Source organism: Molothrus ater, chromosome 5 (assembly GCF_012460135.2).
Source record: "Molothrus ater isolate BHLD 08-10-18 breed brown headed cowbird chromosome 5, BPBGC_Mater_1.1, whole genome shotgun sequence".
NCBI lineage: Eukaryota > Metazoa > Chordata > Aves > Passeriformes > Icteridae > Molothrus > Molothrus ater.
Genome location: NC_050482.2, coordinates 44777843 through 44799754, shown reverse-complemented (window position 1 = coordinate 44799754; position 21912 = coordinate 44777843). Strand labels below are relative to the sequence as shown.

The 21912-nt window shown below is 41.3% G+C and overlaps 1 protein-coding gene across 2 annotated transcripts; it reads left to right on the top strand.

Annotated features, from left to right (window-relative positions):
* The first annotated feature begins 358 nt into the window (after window positions 1–358).
* USP44 (ubiquitin specific peptidase 44) lies at window positions 359–19297 on the top strand. 2 transcript variants are annotated; one of them, XM_036401276.1, is made up of 6 exons: window positions 359–369; window positions 5769–7277; window positions 15740–15938; window positions 16403–16511; window positions 17299–17504; window positions 17892–19297. In XM_036401276.1, exons 2-6 carry the CDS (start codon window positions 5850–5852, stop codon window positions 18089–18091), a joined length of 2142 nt encoding a protein of 713 aa, XP_036257169.1. In that variant the 5' UTR covers window positions 359–369; window positions 5769–5849; the 3' UTR covers window positions 18092–19297. The 2 variants fall into 2 exon arrangements, with proteins under 2 accessions (XP_036257169.1, XP_036257170.1); XM_036401277.1 differs by lacking the exon at window positions 359–369 and adding an exon at window positions 561–606.
* Window positions 19298–21912: the final 2615 nt, after the last annotated feature.

The window sequence follows — 21912 nt, the reverse complement described above, 5'->3', positions numbered from 1 at the left end:
CCCGCTGTGCTGTGCTCGGACAAGGATGAAGCCACCGATGACAAATCACGGGTGAAAATGTAAGAAGCAAATCTGGACACCCACTCCTGGGGGGCCTAAGAGCCCGCTTCTTCCCGGCTGGGTACGGACCTACCTCGGGGCAAACAGGTGCCCCGCGGCCACGGCCCGGGGCAGCGGCAGCTCCTCGGCACCTCGGGAACTGACCAACGGCGTTTCCCACCGGGCTGCCCGCGTCCGGCCCCGCGGGACCGGCCCGCTCGGCCCGGCGGGCGGGGGAGGCCGGGGGAGGTGGGAGGAGACGTGGGAAGGACTTCGGTTGCCACTACAAATCTGGTGACAGACGCGCCGCCGGCACATGGCGATGGGCAGGTGGGTGCGGGGCGGCGGTAGGGCCCGGGGCAGCCGCGGGGGTGCGGGTTCGCGGCACTCCCCCGCCACCGCCGCCGTCGCGTGTTTCCTCGCGGGCCCCCGCCGCCCGCCGCGCTCCCCGTCCGGGCGGGGGCGTGGGGCGGGCGGGGGCGGCCCCGCGCGGCACTGACGTCGTGGAGGGGCCGCTCCGAGGCGGCGGCGGCGGCTCGGGGCGCCCAAGATGGCGGCGGGTGAAGGGTGCGTGCGGGACCGGCGGGCGGGAGCGGCAGCGGCAGCGGCGCGGCGGCGCTGCCAGCCTGCCCGGGGCCGGCCTGCGGGGAGCAGGTGCCCGGCGGAGGGGAGCGCGGGGCGGGAAACACCGGCGCCTTTTCCTTGGGGAGGGACGGTAGCGGCGGCGCGCTGTTTGCGGAGGGACATCTGAGGAGGAGGTGCTCGTTGTCGCGGGGGCGAGCCAGGCACGGGGGAGCGGGACCCTGGGACCGGCCACCCCCGCCGGGCAGCAGGGGTGCTGCCGTCTGCCCGCCGCGCTCGCTGTGTGGCGGGGAGCCCCGGCACGGGGCCCGCTGTCGTACGCGTCCCTGAGGGGCCGGGAGGGCGTCGAGGTGAGGGAGAGCGCGGGAGGAGCGCAGGGCGGCGGTGAGCAGGGCCCGCTGCTCTGGGCTCCCGCCTGTGGTGGCCGAGGCGAAGTCGCGCCATGTCGGGGAGCGCCGGCCCTTCTGCGGGACCGGCCCCGCGGCACCGAGCCCTGGCCAGCCTTGCCGGGGTGTCTGTACTTGCAGGGCTGTCAGAGCTGGAGCTGTCAGAGCTGTCAGAGATGCTCGTTTTTCTAAACGAGCTCAACTGTCAAGTGTAACTTCAGATCAGTAAGAAGTGCCTGTGTGTTTTAATCAGTGTTTTTGGTGCCTGTGTGAAAGTGCTTCAATCTGTGTTGTTTGTTTATCGTCAAGTCTGCACTGCAGGAAACGCGCGGTTATTTGCAGCAGTAGACATCCAATGTAAAGCTGTACCGCTGTCTCTGGTGTCCTGGGCTAAATGGCCACTTCTAGGCAGCACACTGGGTGTACATTCTTTAGCTGTAAAAGAAAAAAAATAGAGCAAAAAAAGTTCAATGGCACGGCTCCAAGGAAGGGAGACCGGGGGGTTTCTTGTCAAGGGCTGTTCTGTTAGAAATCGGAAATAATTCACAAAATTTCTTTTTGAAGTGCTGCTTTGATTTCAAGTCTAAATTGTTACGCCTGCAGGACTGTACTGCAGCTGGAAGTTATGCACATAAGTGTTTTATTGAGTTGTTTTCTTAAAGAAAACTCGTTTAAAAAAGCAGTAAAGCAGTACATCTGCCTTCTAGTTACTGAATTTGTTATCTAAAACTTTTGAGTTGTTTAAGTACCCATGATTCCTGCGTTTTCAGATATTCAGCAGGTACTCTGAACCTGATGGGAATCAGTTGGTAAACAGTCATCTGATTTAAAAGCCAGAATATAAATGGGGCACAAGAGCACACACACGAGTGTGTATATAATTGTAAAACTCTGTGTACTGCATTTCTAGTCTAGTGTTGGAGACTTCTCATTTATGTGTCAGGCAATTAATTACACAAGTAGTGACTAAGGGTAAAATTCAGCCTTTCGTTTATAGTTATATTTATGAATTTAGCTGTGAAAATCACCCTTAAATTGTTAAAATCTTGATTTTTTTTTTTTTATGGAGAAGAAATGGAAGAAAACCATCAATTTTCATGACTTCTAAGTTGGTTTTGGCATCAAGTGCTTTTTCAGCTCGTTAATTACCTAAAAATGTAAATTTTGCCAGCCTTTGAGTGGAACAAAAGGAATTAATGTGTCAGCCTGAAATATGGTACAATAAAAAAATCCTTTTCTATATATCTTTGTTTCTAGCTTGTGAAACTTTGGTGCAAGAAAAAACTTCTGTGTATCTCTCTGTTTCCAGACAACTTAGTGCTTTCAATAGTACTATTCTATATGCTAGTAGTTGTTATTTTGCTTACTACTTCAGCTCAGGTCTGTGGTAAGAACTCAGAGGGGGGCTTGATCTCTGAAGTGCTGGTCAACTAATTCAAAGTTTCTTTGTGTGTGTGCACAGAACTGAACCTCAGGAGAGAAGAATGCAGAAACTAGGGCTGAATAACTTCCTTTAGGGAATTTTAACATCAGAGCATTAGATTGTACTATTTTATTCCAGCTGCAGTTTTCAGGTGTGGGAATGAGTGTGCAGTATTTTTCCTGTTTCTTCCATCATTGTCACTTCACTCCTGTTTTTTACCCTGAGATCTTTTGCCAAGTTTTGGTTCTAAGGTACAGTTTTTAAATGTTGTGGGTTGATGCAGTCTCAGTACTTCAAACATTCACTCTGTCAGTGTGCTGCTTGACATTCATCTGAAGTTTTCTTGTCTCACTTTTGTACTCTAAGCTTTTTTGCAGTGTTTTCAGATATTGCTGCCTTTTTGACCAAACTGCATTTTGATTTCCTCACTTTTTTTCAAAGAAAGACTTTTCCCATGCTAAGATGTTTCCTCCCCCTCCCCCTTCCACCCTGTCTCTTTTCTCCACACATCGACGTAGGTGGGAAAATGTCATGCTGGCTTGCTTGCTGGTGGGGGAGCTGGGGCTTTAGGTTTTTCCCTTCGAGGTGCTGATCTTGCTCTTTCGTAGAATTATGCTGCTTTTGCGTGAGGAGCTTGAATGTGCAGTCCTGATTTACACAGTGGCTGTCCAGGAATCAGTGGACTGTTTTTGTCCTCAGTCCAATATCTGCTTACACTGAGGCATGTAAGCAGTTTTAGTCTTGAGAATGTTTTTAAAAGTGTGAAAAAAATAATCTGCTCATGTAGTATTAAAAGGAAGGAAAAATAAGGCACAGGGTTTACACAGTGACTTTACCAAACCCAGAAAGAGTTGGCCCCTCAGATTGCTGTGACTGACAGCATTGCTGTGTGTGACAGCCCTGTGGGAAGGCAGGGTTTAGTGCTCTTTTCTGGTCTGCTGGAAAGGACTGTTACTAATATGCTATGCAATAGAATCTATATATGTTAGTCCAAAACCAGAAAGAGAAGTCCCTTAAAATTCTCTGTACCATATTTAATTATTGCAGCACACTTTACATACGTATTACTATCCTGAATTTTACAGTGTTACAAAAGTTCCCCTTTGCTGTGGAAAAGAGGTTGTCAGACTAGAAGACATGAGATGATGCTGATGATCTTATTTATAAAGACAATATAAAAAGCAAACTTACTGTGCACAATTATTTGTAAAAGAATCTAATTAGCAGCCTGCAGATAAGATTGCACTTTAGAAGGAATGAATGTTATGGGTGCAACAAGATGAAAGAGTTAAACATGCCCTTACTTTTGTGATCTGCTGACCATAGCACACAGGAGATCTCGACTTCCCCTAGTATGCTGTGGCTGGTACTTGATCTTGGGGAGCTGCTGGATGGCTCCCCAGAGGTTGTGGTGCCTGAAATTCTTTGGTGCAGTCAGTATGGACTGGAAACAACTCTTAGCCAGAATGTCAGGGAGATTAATAGTAGAGATTAAAAGTACAGTTTTTTAGTTTCTCTACAGCTGGTTCAAGCTTTTCTTCATTACAGAATAAATTCTATACAGCACATGCAATGCTGGGTGCTGATTATGTGCTTAGAGACTTATTTCAGCTCTTATGTTGGTATCTGTATTGTAACATTTTAAAAGGCACTAGCCATGGGCCAATTGATCAAACAAAGCCATTTTTGGTTGAATCTTTTAATGACAGTTTTTATCAAAGTACCAGATGAAAATTAGAGCTTCTTTTCTAGCCATCTGCAACCTTTTACTTGTTTCCCTTCCTTAGTGGTGTCGTGTTGTTGTACATTAGGATTCCCTCTAGCTAATGCTTATTTTACACTAAACATCTGTTCTATATTGAGAAGCCTATTCAGTTTTTCAGAACTGTAGAAATTGATAAATATTAGCATATTTAAGGCTAATAGCGGGAATAAAGTTTTTTGGTTCCATCCAGAGTTGTGTAAATCACTCAGTGTTTTTGTAGTATGGTTTATTCACCTGTAAAGCATAGAATCCTGGACCTTTATACTGTACAGTCTAAGCTGGGTCCAGAGCATGTATTTGTAATGGCAAACTCATCTCACTTGGCGTAGACTGAATATTTGACAAAGCCTTGAACTCCTCAGGTGAATAAATTGTTTCATCTGGCAAGCACTGTGCCTAGTGGTACTGGTGCTGTGTGCTCTTTGGCCCTTCTGGTCAGTGATATATATGGTGGGCACAAATGCCCCAGATCAAATGTAATCATTTCCTGATGCATCATAGCACTGTTACCATTTTTCTCTAGATGTTCAAGATAGTCAAAGTAGTAAAAACAAGAATGAATCACTGTCTCTTTAATTTTTTGCTAATCAAAGACTGTCTGTTTTGGGTAAATGCCCCTTAAAGGAAGAAGCAAAAACAGCAGCTTTGAACAAATAAATGTAACCATACAAACTTAATAAAAGATATGAGCCAGTGCTAGTCAGATTTTTAAATGAACTTTTGAAGAGCTGAATTAGAAAGTTTTTATAAAGTTTGTGGTAACTGATGTAGATACCTCCTGGTATTTCTATCTAAAGAAATCAGGTTCTGCTTTGCTAAGTTGCTCTTTCAGAGGTGTTAGGATGATGTGTTAAAATTTAAGATACTTTGTTATAGAAATAGTATAATGGGCACAGAGGATCAGTGATTTAATTAAAGGTATGGATTAATTAAGAGTTTGAGTTGTATAAAGCCTCACTTGTCTGAACTGTTGGCACTATGTAAACATAATAAATTTAAGTGAACTTTGCACTTCTGCACCTGTATGCTTAGGGGTAGAATTAATAGGAGAATTTTGGAATCTCACTGTGGTTTGAGTTGCAAGGGACCATAAGGATCCTGTAGTCCTATTCCCTGCTGTGTGGAGGGACACCTCCAATTAGATCCAGTTGTTTAAAGTCCAATCCCACCTGGCTCTGAACAGTTCTAGGGATGGGAGCATCCGCAGCTTCTCTGAACAGCCTCTCCCACTCTTGAATGGGAACTCTGTAACAGCATCTTTTAACAAAATCAGTGACCCTTAATAAGAAAAACCAAACCAGGCCTAAAGTGTAGCTAGTATGCTTCAGTCCTGAGCCACAAAGCCCTTGGAATATAAACAGTGGTATGCAGGCAATTTAGTGTGAAAGTGGAACTGCTGTTGAAGGTGTTGAGTATGTGTGTGGCTCCACATGACTGATTTCTTTCACATGTTTGGTGGGACTCAGCTGGATGATGATAGTGATCTTCGTCTTAATATGAAAGTGGTACACTGACTCCTGTAAAAGGGATACGGTTGGGTATTTATGAACTATAACTTTCTTTTTTTTTTTAGTTGCAGGTTGAAATCTCACAGGCAGAAAGTAGTTTGGATGATGTGTTTTGCCAGCATATTTCTGCAGTTTCAGTTTTAACGATGGATAAGTGTAAGCACGTAGGACGTCTGCGCCTGGCCCAAGATCACTCCATTCTCAATCCTCAGAAATGGCATTGCATGGACTGCAATACCACGGAGTCGGTGTGGGCGTGCCTCAGCTGCTCGCACGTGGCATGTGGCAGGTACATCGAAGAGCATGCACTAAAGCACTTTCAGGAGAGCAGCCACCCCGTGGCATTGGAGGTGAACGAGCTGTACGTGTTCTGCTATCTCTGCGACGATTACGTTCTCAATGACAACGCAACCGGAGACTTAAAGCTCTTGCGGAGTACGTTAAGTGCAATCAAGAGTCAAAACTATGAGTGCACTACTCGAAGTGGGAGGACTTTGCGTTCTATGGGTACCAGCGATGATTCCTACCTTGCACACGGCGGTGCCCAAGCCACGCTTCGGAATGAAGACAGGATGTTCACGGCTCTCTGGCACCGACGGCGTGCCGTCCTCGGCAAAGTGTTCAGATCGTGGCTTGAGTTGACACCTACTGGAAAGAGGATTTTGGAAGAAGAGAGACGTCAAGAAGAAGCAGAGCTAAAAAAGGATGAAGCTAGGAAGAGGAGACAAGAACGAAAGCGTGAGTTGAAAGCAGAGATGGAAAAGATGCCTCCAAGAAAGAGCAGTCGTTTACAAAATCAGATTAGAATGTCCTCAAAACCAGAACCCTGCCCTCAAAAAACATCACAGCACATGGAGTTTTTGGCAGAGTTGAAAGAAACATATACCTCAGAAGAACTGAGATTGAAAAAAATAAGTGACTCTCCAATTAAACGAAGGCCTACTGTGACTCCTGGAGTCACAGGACTGAGAAACCTGGGAAACACATGCTATATGAATTCTGTCCTGCAGGTATTAAGTCACTTACTTATTTTTCGAGAATGCTTTTTAAAGCTTGATCTCAACCAAACTCAGGAACTGCTGGCAACAGCAACCAATGGTAAAACAAGATCTTCATCCAAACACCTGTCAATAGCTTCCTCGACATTACACATGAATGAAAACCAAGAAAAAGTAAAGGGATCATATTCTGTGAGGCGGCCTAGTTTATCCTCTGGATTAAGTGGAGGAGCATCAAAAAGTATGGAACTTATTCAGCCCAGGGAGCCCAGTTCAAAACATATTTCTCTCTGTCATGAGTTGCATACTCTATTCCAGGTTATGTGGTCTGGCAAATGGGCACTGGTGTCTCCTTTTGCCATGCTTCATTCTGTGTGGAGACTAATTCCAGCCTTCAGAGGGTATGCACAACAAGATGCTCAGGAATTTCTCTGTGAACTTTTGGATAAAGTACAGCAGGAGCTGGAGACTACAGGGACCAGATACCCAGCTCTCATCCCTGCTTCTCAAAGAAAACTTATAAAGCAGGTTTTGAATGTGGTTAACAACATTTTTCATGGACAGTTGTTAAGTCAGGTATGTTTTATGATTACTTTTTTAAAGGTGTTTAATGATTTATAGTTCTGGATTTACTCTAGTCAGTCAGGTATGGACATACTTCAAAGGTTTATACATTTATAACTGTTGAGGGGGGATGGTGAGGATATATTACAGTTTCAGAAGAAATATTACACGGTTTGAATAAATGCCACTCTGTAGCCCTCCACTACCAAAACCTAGGCCATTCAAACCCAATACACCTGTTAATCATAAAAGTCTTACATTTGTTATTTTAAAACACACCTTTCCACCTACTGAGAAATACTTGTATTTGCTGTTAAGCACCAACTCATCTGAAGGAATGAAGAATTTACAATTTCAAGTATCTGGCTTATCACTATAGCACTACTAGATAAAAGGTGTTAAGGAAGGTTAATCTAGTGTAAGTAGAAACTGATTAGGTAAGGGATGTCAAACAGGATATTATTTCACTAAACAGCTTGAATTTGAGCTTGATTACCAGTGAGTAATTGCATGTCAAGCTTTTATGTACAGAAATACTAATACTTCTTTTCTATTGCAACACAAAGATACAGAAGGCTCTGTCAACACAGGAACCAAATTTGTGGGGTGGAGGCAATGGTGGTTCTCCTTTCTGCATGACTTCTTTTTTTTTTCCCTGCTTCTCAGCTCCTTGTTAAGTATTTCAGTGTGTCCACTGCTATTATGCATATCCCAACAGTGTGTATAAGTGTCTGAATTCTGACTGAACAAACAAATGCTTGTTTCTGTTAAATTAATCTAAAAACTAACCACATTGCAGCAGGAACAGAAGTTGGGAAGTTCTTGGCTCCTGGAATGGATCTGTAGTATACATGAACATGTTAACGGAGGGAGTGTGGAAGCATTTGATGAATATTGTGTGTAAAAAAAAAAGCTTAACACAAAAATGTCTGTTCCTGGTATTCTGACTAGTTGATTGATGGTTTAATGTTTTATTATGTAAAACTAGAAATCCAAGTGCTTTTTGACTAAAGTAGGATTGCTTACTGCTACGATCCTTGTAAACTCATAGGAATGTGACAGGGTTGTTTGCAGCATAAGTCAGCCCTCAGTCATATTAGGTTTTGTGAAGCTACTGGAAACTGTTAGATCTATCAATAAAACTGTATCACCAGCCACCTTCTGCCTGGCCCAGAGTACCAGCACCTCTGTGGCATGCTTCCTTTCCTTGGGCACTAGATATCTTGTATCAGTGTTGCACAACTGGAAGTGTTTAGTATATTATGTCATTAAAGAGTTTTTGGTTTGAAAATTCCATTCCTCTCCAAAATAGCAATTTTGCCAGCAAAATAAGGTTATTTTTTTAGGAATAGTGACAAGGTTTGCTTGCATTGCAAACCGCCCTACAGGATTCATGGTTTAGTAAGAATTTTCAAGGCTCTAAAGACACAGCATCATTTCAGTAATAACTACTTTCACATATTTTTAGCTTTATATGGAGAGGTTTGTGACTAGAAACCCTCCCACCTTCCTGAGACCAGGAGAGGAGTAGTGAGAATTCTCTAGTGAGTAAACTAAAACAAAACCATTACAAAACAAAGGAAAAATCCTCACTTCCTCAGTATTGAGTAAACCAGAAAGGGAATTAGGCAGTTTTGAGGTATCCTCTGACTTGTGTGACTACATACAGCTCTTATTGCAGCTGCTCCATGTCTGTGTGCAGAATACAGCCTTGATCAAGTCAAGATTGCCTCACTGAAGTGAGAGGAGCAAGAAAAAGAGTATTGAGGCTGTTATCTAGTAATTTCTCCCTGGCTCATTAGGCAGTTCCCACAGACTGTTCCAACACTTTACCCCTCCCAGTGTTCCCTTTGTCTTTAGCCACTCCTTTTTTTTTTTTTTTTTTTTTAGTTTTGTCTTCACCTGTGGTTTTGAACATGATAAATATTATAAGGAAAAGGGAAGCCCTGAAGATTTAAATTCCTTCCTTGTAAAATATATTCAGGTCATCTTAATGATTTAGTCCCTGGTGTTTGCACACGGAAAGATGAACTCTAAAAACTCTGTTAGGCAATTCTTTTCCTTTCCTCAGTAAGATTCCTACATCATGATTTCACTAGGCGTTTGTCAGAACTGCATTAATGAAGTTAACAGAAAAGGCAAGAAAACACCCATGCAGGGCTGGAAAAAACCCCAAACTTCTTGCTGTGTCATTGCATCTTGGACAGTGTTTGCTCTTAAAAGCAATGAGTGTATGTTTAGTCCTTACAGGCTTAACTTTATCTACCTACAAGATAATGTAAAACTGTGATAAACATAGTAATAAAAATAAATATAGTAATACTGTGACAGTATTACAGCTTCTCTCTAGAAGATAATTGGGCCTGTTCCAAGCTACCCTTATTAAAAATAAGACAGGATTTTATTCTAGTGTGTTAAGTTACATCTTACTTTATTGAGAAAGGGGAATTGGGGAGTGTGTTTCTGTGTGCAGTTGCCTTCTGTTTTAGAGCCCCTGAAATGCTACCATACTTACTCTTTGTACAGAGAATATAATTTCAAGATACTTGATTCTGTGAGATACTCAAGTGCCATGAAGTCAATCTTCCTGACCTTCAAACCTCAGGAATACTATGAGCTACTCTTGATAAAGAACACATAGGATCCCTTACGGTGCTGATAAGCTGTGTGTTTACTTAGGTTTCACATTACTTTCACATGTGCAGCTCAACTTTTCCCCCCTTCTTCTAGTTCTAATTTAACTTGAAGGGAAGTCATAATCCTGAGTTTGCCATCAGTCTGTTGCTATTGAAGTGCTGCCTGGTTCAGCACTAACTGAATTTAGGATCTAAGATTAAGGAAGCAGAGAATTAAGTGTTTGAGAATCTTGTGCTTTTTTCATAACTAGATAGATAGTTTACTAGAGAACTAGATCTTGTGCTTTTGATAACTAGAAAAAGTTTGGGGTGATGTCATAGATGAAGTAGTTGTTTATGTTTTGCTATTTTCTCAGCTGATTTAAAGTAAGTTTCCTTCATCTGCTGCTTGAAATGTTTTACTATTTTATGGAATACTAGACTAGGCAATGGGTAACTCCAGGAATAGTCTGAGCAAATTGCCTCTGTTTTTTTATTTTATGTTTATTCTAATACCTGTTTTAGGATTTCAGCCTTTTACTTTGCAGTAGTGTGAAACTGCAATAACTGGTATGTCTAAGAGAAGTAAAGATCTGCATTGTGGGTGCAAACCCCTTCCCCTCTGCTCTGTCTTCATGTGCTAGTCTTCCTGCAGTGATGGAGAAAGTGGCTCATACCTCTCAAACCCATTGGGATTCTGAGGAGATCCCAATTTGTCTGTTAAAACCCTAGTTCTTTGCAATCCCTCAGTGCTTATACTCCTGTGGAAGGTGCTTACTGTCTCCTGTCCTCAGTCCTTCAGTGGGAAAGGAGAAACTGCTGTGCTCTGAACTCATGTGGCAGTGGTAAACTGATCCACGCTGGCTCAGAGGTCTCTAAAGTACACTTCAAGAGCTCAAATATGTTAGCTGTTGTCTCAAGAGTTTCTTGGCTTGTGTTTTTTTAAATGGTACCAACTAAATAGCACAGTATGCAACAATTTTTAAAGTACCTTTATTTCAACTTTGTCCATATTAAGCAAGGAAGGGGACAGGTATGTTTCTAAAAATCCAGAAATTGAAATAACAGATTATATTGTGTGCCACATGTACTCAGAAATCATATGAGCAGAAATTCTTGGACAAGGATGAAATCTACCTTGAACTTCCTTCTCTGGGCTGAACAGTCCCAGCTCTCTGAGTGTGTCCTTATATGTCAGATATGTCCAAGGCCTTTCATCATCTTCCTGGCCCTTTGGTGAACTCAGTCCAGCATATCCATGTCTCCCTTTCTTCTGAGCACTGGGCCCAGCACTTCCGCTGCGTGGGAGCTGAGGAGAGGGCAGGGATCACCTGCCTGGACCTGCTGGTGATGCTCTGCAGAATGCAGCTCCAGAGGCTGTTGGCCTCGTTTGCCATAAGGGCACATCTCTGGCTCCTGGACGGTTTGTCCCCCAGATCCTCTCTTCCCACCTGTCACATGTTTTATGAAAAATCCTTTCCTTAGGACTTTTTCTCCTGAGAAGCTGAGAGAAATGTAAACAATGATCATCTGCTGCTGTGGAATGCAACAGGTGCATCATTGGTTGGTCTCATGTGGTTGTTTCTAATTAATGGCCAATCACAGTCCAGCTGTCCAGACTGTCTTGGTCAGTCACAAGCCTTTGTTATCATTCTTTTTCTATTCTTAGCTAGCCTTCTGATGAAATCCTTTCTTCTATTCTTTTAGTTTTAATATAATATAAAATAATAATATCATTTTAATATAATATAAAATAATAAATCAAGCCTTCTGAAACACGGAGTCAACATTCTCATCTCTTCCCTCATCCTGGGACCCTGCAAACACCACCACACCCCCCCAGCCTGTACTGGTGCCTGGGTGATTGATGCCCAGGAGCAGGACGTGGTGTTTCCTTTTGTAGAGCTGCATAAGGTCCTCTTTCCTGGCCCTGTCCCATTCCTAGTGGGTGGCAGTGCCCCAGCCAGCCGTACCAGCCACTCCTCCTGCTTCGTGTCATCTGCAGACTTCTCAGAGTTCAGAAAAATTGCCTCCAGTATTTTTTATAGCAGTGCCTGGTAGGAACTAGCTTCTGATACCTCTGGGCATGCTTAAAACTTCCTAAGCAGTTTGATTACTTCCTGATCATTTTAAGATGGAATCTGAGCAAAATGCTTCTTGCTGCTCCTGCTCAGCACAGCAGAATAACAGTGTGCAGTGATCAGAGAAACGAATATACCAGGTCTCAAGGAGTGAAGGAGGTTCTAAGCAGTGTAGTATGTAAACTATTCTTAAAGCATATTTCAGGACAGATTGTCTGAGAAAAGGGGAAATGTGATTTTTGAGTTGTTTGAAAGCCTTCTGTTTTGGGTAGTATGCTGTGAGTTGGAGTTTAGGGGAGAATGCTGAGGGTTTGAGGGTGTACTGCTGGGTATGAAGTCTCCCACTGAATAGACTGTAGAAAGAACAGAACTTCAGGCAGGTAAATGGGACACTTTGCTCTTAAACCAGTTGATGTCATGTATACTGATTTCTATATTTTGGTGTTAGTCTTTGTGTTTTTATGTTTAGCCTGACTTACAAAGTGTTTGTCAAGTTGTTTTCCAACTAGATGAAAGTAACATTTTAAATTAATCTAAAAGAGGCCATTGAATCACAGACTGCAGTTACCTGTGGTTATGCTTTATGTTATTCTGCTAAATAGATAAAGATCATTTTGAGGATACTGTATGCTTATCACTACAAAGTTCAGTTGGGTTTTTTTTTATGCTGACTGTCATATGAATTATGCATTTTAGCTGTATTCCAGAGATCCCCTTCAACTTATAATTACTTCCCTGTGCAAAAATTGAGTTACTAATCATTATATATGTGTCTCATCTAGTGAAAGCACAAAAATGGGACTGGCTATTTTACTCTTCTTAAAAACAACAAAGGAAAAAAAAGAGTTGGGGCAGAGGTGGTTAAGAGTTTTGTTTCTTCCACGCAAGTGCAGGGAGCATAGGCAAAACAGTTGATGATGAAGTTGGCTTTTACTGCAGCAATATGTTAACTATTTTCTTTGGCTGCATTTACACTGAATGCCATCCAGGGCAGTGGCTGTCTGTCACGTTATTGTGGCCACAATGATGCTTGTCTGAGTAGTCTCCAGTGCTTAGCTTGAATCAAGCAATTTGATCCAGCTCTTTTCAGTCTGGCCTTTGGCCCATGATTGAATACTAAGCTTTAACCAAACAATTGTGTTTAGTACCCGTGTTTCAAGGCATGAGAGGGTGGTCAGGGCAGAACATAAGGTAGAGATTTCAGACTGGTTAAAATCTGTAATTTACTTTGCTCTAGTGTGAACTTTTCATTTGCTTTGGTATGAATGAAAGCTTCTTGTAATAGCAATTCTGAATTACAAAGGGAAGGTGGAATCAAACTCTGAATTTATAAAGTATAATCATAAAGATAGACATCACTAACCAGATTGCTAGAGTAGACTCACTTGCCTATTACTGTTGTGCATACTTATACTATACAAAGTTACACTGGAAATATGCATAAAGTTTTTGCCCTTTGAGTTCATGTTTGGGGTTTGTTTTGTGTTCTATAAAATCTCAACCAACTTTTGAACAGTTTTTACAATTTCTGCCCCTCTCATGGAGAAAGAAAATCTGGGTTGCACTGTGTGAATGATAATGGAGCTTGAGATAAAGGAGTCCCTTTTAGGACAGACAGAAGAGTGATGGGAATGTCACCAAGCCAATGCCAGTGGACAGGCCAGTGCAGATGAATTCCACAGAAGGCTGGGAATCCTCCTGCTTTTTGAGTAAGCCCCTTGGTAAGCCCAGGCCTGGCTAAGAAAGAAACTTCCCCCCTTGTTGCGGCCGTGCCTGGCTGTCCTTTCCCACCACATCCAGGAGCAGGGAGCGCACAGGGGCTGATGGGGTTGGGTGCTCTTGCCCGGGTGTGTCGGGTTACCGTGCTGTTGGCAGCTACAGGAATCCCCGAGTTTAACTCTGCTGCAGCGGGGACTGGCTTGGATTGGAGGAAATAAGTGCAGCTGTGTATCAGTACAGGGTTTTGTCCCCACAAATCAGCTTTGCTCACAGTTGCATGACAAGAAGCAGATTTATTGCATCTGTGTTCTTCAGGTTTTTTGACTGGGAAAAACTTGGAAGCTGGATCAGTTATTCATGTCTTTTTCTCTGGGATAGTACTCATTAGCTAGTTGGGAAAGAAGATCTTAACCTAGATTATCAATGTAATACACTAAATTTAAAACCTCAAAATGTGTTAAAATTATCTGTGTTGGAGTCACATGTGTTCTACATCCTGAGCTCCTTAATCTTAAGTGTGCATTCATGCGCAACAAATTCTTACATAACTCATCAATCAAATAAACTTTTGGCCCAGCAAAATTACCCATTTGTACAGCAGAAATGTATTGGTCATTCTGGGATTAAGCTGGAGTGTGATTGAACTGTGGCCAAACATACCATTTTGTCTCCCATGTCTAGATTTCAGCTCTGAATTACTAATAATTTGTGGCTTTGAAATGTTGCCAGATGTTAGCACTTGCAAAAGACACTCCTGACAGTGTAAATTAAAACAGAAGAATCTCCTCTTTTCTGCCATGTAAGTTTTGAAGTTTTGTTTTCTAAGAACAAGGCAGTGGCATTTTCATCTTAGAACTTCAAGCAGTTAACAGCTTTCCTAACTGCACTGCTGAATGTTCATGCTGGGACACAAATCCACATGTGCACTCGGTGGCTAATGCAGAGATGGAGTATGAGCTGCTGCAGCTACTGAGTGCAGTTACAAGAACACACACCTAGGAGGAAGACACCATGAGGTGACAGATAGGGCCTTATATAAATCATCATGAAATACCAAAGCAGGGTAAATAATTACCTAACAGCAAACCTTCAGAGGAAAACAAAGGAGCATCTGAACAAAAGCGAGTGTACTTTCACACTTGTGTAGGCTTACTAAGCAAACTGAAGGGAACTACACCAAATTTGTGTAGAGCAGCAGCAGTATAAAAGGGTCCTTGTGAAATAACAATCTTTGGATGTCACATGAATTTTCATTCCTTTATCACTATGTCTTTGTGTCAGTTGTTCTGAATAACTTGTGGTAATTTCCTAAATAGGAAGCATGCAACACCTAATATGTTGTCTTTCCAGCTTAGAAGAGCTACTGCTTTTAACTTATTTTCCTAAGAATTGAATGTTATAATAAATTAATTGTCTCCTGCCTGTAGTATCTGCATTTTCCAGGTTGACTCACTTCACTTCGTTACATTTTATTTATGTTGTCTTACTGCTTGTCCATTCCCTAGTGTGACGATGGATCCACTTACTGAAAGAAGAAATAAATTATTTTTACCTGTTAATTTTTCTTTGAAGAAGTGTGCTTCCTAATCCAGACTTCCCTGGAAGACTTACAAAGTAAGAAGGATATGACTTTAAAATCCCCAGCTGTTCCTTTTTTTTTTCTTTTGCGTGTGTGTGTGTGGTTTTGATTTATTTTGATTCATTTTTAAATTAACCTACATTATAATTTCTCATGTAAATTTTCCTTTTTGAGAAAAGACTCCTGAGACTTCACCAGCTGTTTTCTTTTGGACAGTCCCAGACAGAACATTTTGACACTGTTTTTGTTTCTCAGTAAAACATAAGAACACTTACTTGTTTGTGATACCAGTTTTGGACATGCTGCTTCAGAGAAAAGAAATTAGGTGTATCATCTCTGTTGTTAAATGACTTTGTCTTGTCTTTGGTTACCCTTGGTTATCTCTAGGAAAAATAATCTCTTTTTAGAGCTATGTAATGGTACCTGTTTAGCAAAGTACATTTTTGAGTGTAAACAACTGGTGAAATATCTTTTTTACAGGTTACATGCCTTGCCTGTGACAATAAATCAAATACTATAGAACGTTTCTGGGACCTGTCCCTGGAGTTTCCTGAGAGGTATCACTGCAATGGCAAGGAGATGTCGTCTCAGTATCCATGTCTGCTGACAGAAATGCTGGCCAAGTTTACAGAAACTGAAGCTTTGGAAGGAAAGATATATGCATGTGATCAGTGCAACAGTGAGTAAAGGCAGTATGTAGTCATGCATACATTCTCTGTGTAAAATATAAACTGACAGTGCAAGTATAGGAGTCTTAAAGTATAATGCAAACAAAGACCTTCGTCTTATGTCCTGCTGTGGTCACTTGACAGCTGTTGCTTGCCCCCTAGAAGATTAAATTGTTCAAAAGATGTTTTGAAGTGTGATGCTTCATTTAGATACAGTCTCATGACACACTAATGGGGTACTCCCAGCTGAAGAAGCCATCACCTTTTTAAATTAAGGTGACTAATGTAAGTGACCACAAGTATTTTTTACTTGCATCATAAAATAATCATTGCAAATCAGCTCTCAGAGCACATCCTTTTTAAGGAGGCACGTACCATAAATATTTAGGTCCACACAAATTCTGTGGATAAATTTAGACTGAAATGTAAGGCTGTTACCAAGATTTGTATTGTGTAACTGTGTGTTTGACCTCAGCAAAACGAAGGAAGTTTTCTTCTAAACCAGTTATACTCACAGAAGCTCAGAAGCAGCTTATGGTGTGTCGACTACCTCAGGTTCTCAGATTACACCTTAAACGGTTTAGGTAAGTAGTACCACAACAAAAAGTGTTGCAAACTGACAGATTCCGTCTTGCTCTACCATTGCTTAGGATCAATGTTTTTCAGCATCAGTTTCGTTTCCCTTTACCAGTATGGTGAGAAATAGTTACTAGAAACTTCTTTTCCTTGTTCACTTGAAACATCAGTAAGATATATTATAAATTTAAGCTTTAACTTTTAACTTTTTGGATTTCAGTACTTGCTACTTTAGTACCAAAATTATTTTATCCTTGTTTTCTGTCAATACCTACCAACCTTGCTCTGAACTCTATTGGTAAAAATTAATCTTATGGTAGAGTAGGATGCTCATAATCACTAATGCACAGACCTGGACTGTATTCAGTGGAAGTCTCAGATAACAATCCTGTATCCAAATACATAAATATATTTGGCCTCAAAGAAGGGAAGTGGACACTGCATCTCTGTGAACTCATAGCACAACATCAGTACCGTCTGTTCCTCGTACAAAGGAAACTGAAAATGAGATAGAATAAATGAGAAATACCAAAGAGGTATAACAGGTGGGAAATACTTCATACTCACCACTGCACAGATCTTAAGATAGATGTTTCAGAAGATGAGAACAGTAGGTACCTTAGACATTTAAAAGGCCTTGAAATAAAGAAGTGAAAGAGGAAGCTTAGAAAACCCTAGCATTTATTTTGTGCACAGAGTAATAGTGAAAATATTATGTTATGTTCAAACATAATTCAGAGTGCTGTGCTCTTTCCTTAAAAAACCCATAAGTTTTCATTTGGTTTAACTTCCCAGGTGGTCAGGACGCAATCACCGTGAGAAGATTGGTGTACATGTTAGTTTTGAGCAAATGCTAAACATGGAGCCTTATTGCTGCAGGGAATCCCTCAAGTCTCTCCTGCCTGACGGCTTCATCTACGACTTGTCCGCTGTGGTAATGCATCACGGGAAAGGATTTGGCTCAGGGCACTACACTGCCTACTGCTACAATTCTGAAGGAGGTAGGAACCAGCTGGGACATGAGCACTGAGGGAGAAAGGGGTCTTCCTAATTCTAAACTGATACAAAGAAAGTCTTTTCTCAAATTAAAAGGGAATCAATTGTAGCTGATCTGCCTGAAAGGAGAACTGTAGCTCTGTAGAGCAACAGTTCAGTTTTTGTATTGCCTTGTTAAATGTGTTCTAGCTATAAACTCTCTTGTAAATCTGAGGAAGCTGAGCTGGGTTTTTAAAACATTGAGGTAAATAAACCAGATCAACTGAAACAGTTTACTATTTGTACACAACTCATTAATAGGATCAAACACTAATTAATTATTAAATATGGTGCAATTACTTAAAATCAGTGTCCTGATGACTTTTTTTTTCTGGTATATTTCCTTATTGCAGGATTTTGGGTACACTGCAATGATTCAAAACTCAACATGTGCACTATGGAAGAAGTATGCAAGGCTCAAGCCTACATTTTGTTTTACAGCCAACGACTTACTCAGGCAAATGGACATGGTAGAGTCCCTTGTCCTAGCACAGCTGAAAGTCAGCAGCACACAGAATTAGCTGGCTCTTCCATGGACAACAGTAGCAGCTAATCCAAAGCCAGTTAACTGTGTGTATGGTAAAGGTTTAAATTGTCATAACTATGTATTTTTAAAATGAAGTACAGTATTGTACTTTTTCAATGTTTATATAGTTTTGTATTAGTTGAAGTACTCTTTACAATGGTTAGCAAAAGTTTTTATTGACAATAAGTAACTTTCAAAGTACCTAGAATTTCAATACAGCTATTTTTATAAGAAGAGATTGCTATGTGCATTTAACTTTTACCTCAGGCTATTTTTTTAAGCTGGTTTTGTATTTTGATAATATTTTTGAATTGGTTTAGAAATTTACTTCAATGGGCAACTGGTATTTGTCTGGTTAATTTTCTGTATAGGCTTGTGTACATTTTATAGTATAGTTCTAATGATACCGTGATTCTTACTGTCTTGGAGGAATTGCTACTAGGTCTTAGAATATTGACATTCACCAGCAAGGAATGTTAAAACATGTCAGATGGTAACTGAATGTTTTGTAGGCAACCTTCTGTGGAATTATTTTGCAAGCTTGAATGGCTATACTAAAGATACACTGATAGAATTTCTTAAAATCTGAGCTTGAGGAAATAGAGCATGAAGTTATTTTCATGTAAGTATGTAAGAGGAGTGTTTAATAACACAAGAATGTATCTTTATCAAGACTTGCATGTTTTAGCCTTAACAAACCTGACATTTTAAAACTCAAGTGCCAAATTCAAAGTAATTTAACAACCAGGGGCTTTTTTATTCCAAAAATTTAAAAAGTTTTCTTAAACAAACAAGTAAAAAGCTCAGTAACCCCCCCTACAATAAAACCACACTTACTCACCCCACTGTCACTGCTACAAGAACATTAGCATCCCTTTTCTTGAATTGGGCCAGCTTACTTTAAGCTGCAGCAAGCATTGTCTGTCTCAGTCATCCCTGAACAAACAGCTGATGAAAAGCAGCTGCAATGTTGGCATGAAAGCATTCTCAGTCTGGTTTCATTACCCACAACTTCTGTACCTTATACTACATGGTCCTACCACTAGCATTAACAGAACTGTGCAGTGAGGAGAATTTAACAAGCAAGAATTATCAGTCCTCCACATGCAGTAGTTAATGCCAATTAAATTTTAATTGTGAAGTTATTTTGTGTAAGTAAGTCCTATGCAAATTGTTACCTCATGTTCTGCAAAGTTTATACCTCAATAAAATGCCTTGATATGGACAAAAAAGCAGGTGTGTACTGGAATCAATTCCTACATTATCATTACATTTTTAAAAATAATTTTAGATTTGGTCTAGCAGGAGTTAAGGCATTAACTATACAACTGTTTTGGCCATGTGTCACTGATTTAACAGCTGATTTTGCTATCATTTCTGTTTCTGAAAGATGCCATATTATAGCAAGCACATAGCAGCCTCAGATCTCAAACTTCTTGGTCTTGTGCTCATCTTAATTAAGTATGCAAAACAGTTCATGTGTTGGTTTGGGGAATTTTTTTGGTTGGTTGGGTTTTTTGTGGTTTTGTTATTGGGTTTTTTTTGCTTCTTTCTTTTTTTTAGCCAAAAGCCATGTGCTGGAGTGATCTGACAAATGTACTTGTTATGGCTGTTCAGTCTTTCAAATACTTTCCTCTGCTGTCCTGGCTGGTGAGCAAATGCATGTAATTTCAACTCCACTTTCTACTTACAGGTAGTTAAGAAAATTTGCCTTTTAGGCTTCTGTTACTTTTTTTCTTCCTCCAAGTACATCTCTTAGGAGATCCTTAGGGATCTTCAGAGACTCGGGCATTAAGAATCTGTCTTTGGACATGTAGAGAGCAACTTGGGTGTGAGAGTTAATTGGTCTCAATCATCACTATTAAGCACATTGAAGGAATCTTAGAAGGAATCTTACCCTGCCATCATTACTAGAAAGATTGCCTAGGCTCTGCTTCCAGCTATTCCCCTGCATTACAGCAAAGATTGCTGAGCCTCAAGGCTTTCTCTGAAAGACATCTTTAGCTCTGCAAAAGCAAATCCAGCTTTCTTCCCATTGCTCCTCTTAGATAGAACAAGAGAAGGGGAGGAGAAAGAGTCCTAGTCCTCCTAATCAAGGCAGGGGGGAGAGTAGAGATGAGTAGTGCAGTCCACCACAAGGATGAGCTAATTCAGGTGCTCTTCAATTCTTAATATTTAACTAGTTCAGATAGTAGCCCTGCACCCTTTAACCAGATTAAGGCTGTTGGCCTCTCTTGTCATAAGGGCACATTACTGGTTCATGGACAGCTTCTACCCCAGGTCCTTCCCGGGGCAGCTGCTTCCCACCCAGCCTGTGGTTCCTGCCCAGGAGCAGGAGTGGTCATTCCCGGTGCAGAGCTGCATGAGGTACCTCCTGTCTCATCTCCTGGGCCTGTCCTGCTCCCCTTGTGTGGCAGTGCCCCCAGCTGGCCTACCAGCCACTCCTCCGGCTTTGTGTCATCTGCAAACTCGCTGAGATCTCAGGGATGCAGCACACAGCCAAAGCAGCCTCACTTTAAACTGAAAAACAGTAACAGTTCCCAGTCCCAGGTGGTAATGGATTTATGCATCCTGACAGCACACACCTTCACTTTTCTCTAGTGGTAGAGAAGGCTTCTATAGAGCCCTCTCCCATTTAAGGGATTCAGAGATTTAGCCTTACTGAAAAAAACATAAATTGTAGTTTCAAAAACTGGGGACACAGGCACTTCCAAAACAACTAGGTAAAAAATTTATTGTTAATCTGAACTGCTGAGTAGGCTACACAGCTTTTAGGTTTTTTCCTTGAGCCCCGTACCTTTGTAAAAAAGGGAGATGTAACTATCAGTAGAAATGCAAAGCAAAGCTAAAATGAGTATGACTTAAGTTATAGAAGTTGGGTGCCTGTCATGGCAAAAACACAAGTCAAAAATGATAAAAGAGTCAGAGCAGAGTTGTCTTTTTTCTTTTACTTTAAAAATACTGAAACACTCAAAATTATAAAAACAGAAAAGCCTCTTGAATCCTTGTAGAAAAAAATAACTATGCATAAGTCTGAAAAAAATATAACCTGATTCAGATCATGCCATGCTTTGGGCAAGCTACATGGTCTTTAAACACACCTTGTGAAAGTGTTTGGACTGAGGAAAATACACTGCCCACCTCCCATTCTGGACAGCTGACTGATGTTCCACAGAAAGCCGAGTACCAACAGTGCATAATCCTGGGAAATAACAGTGAAAAGCCTTATTCTCTATTTTTTTGGAAGTAGGATTTGGCAAAATTCCTCTATCTCCACAAACACCAGCTGTAAAAATCAAATTAACAAATTCCAGTTATGTTTACACATCCCATCATTAAGTTTGCATACCATCTTACCTGTGTTTTGGTACTGTTCTGAAAGTAGTATTTTGATACACATGACACAACCACACAGAAAGACACAGCAGCAGTTTTCTTGCTGGACCAGGAACTCCACTTGCCTCCCCACATGGCCTATTTCAGCTCCTCTTTGAAATGCTGTTGTTATACTCACCCAGCTGTGTCTGCTGTACCCACCAGCCCTGTCTTACCCACATCTAAGAGGAGAAGCATGGTAGTTGAGTCTAAAATTAGGAAACTCTTAGGCCATGCCTTCATCAAAAGGACACGTCACTCAAGGTCAGTTGTACATACTCTAATGTATGTACAAGAAACAAGATGACCCCATCTTCTGGTATCAGACCTCAACATCTGGCTCAAAAGTCTTTAGGTAAACTTTTGACTTGTCTTTTGGTAAACTTTTGATTTTGTCAAGTGAGGAGAGCAGGGTTCACTTACCAGACAGCATGGCCAGGACTTTTAACACTTAGAGCAGCAGGAAAAGGCAG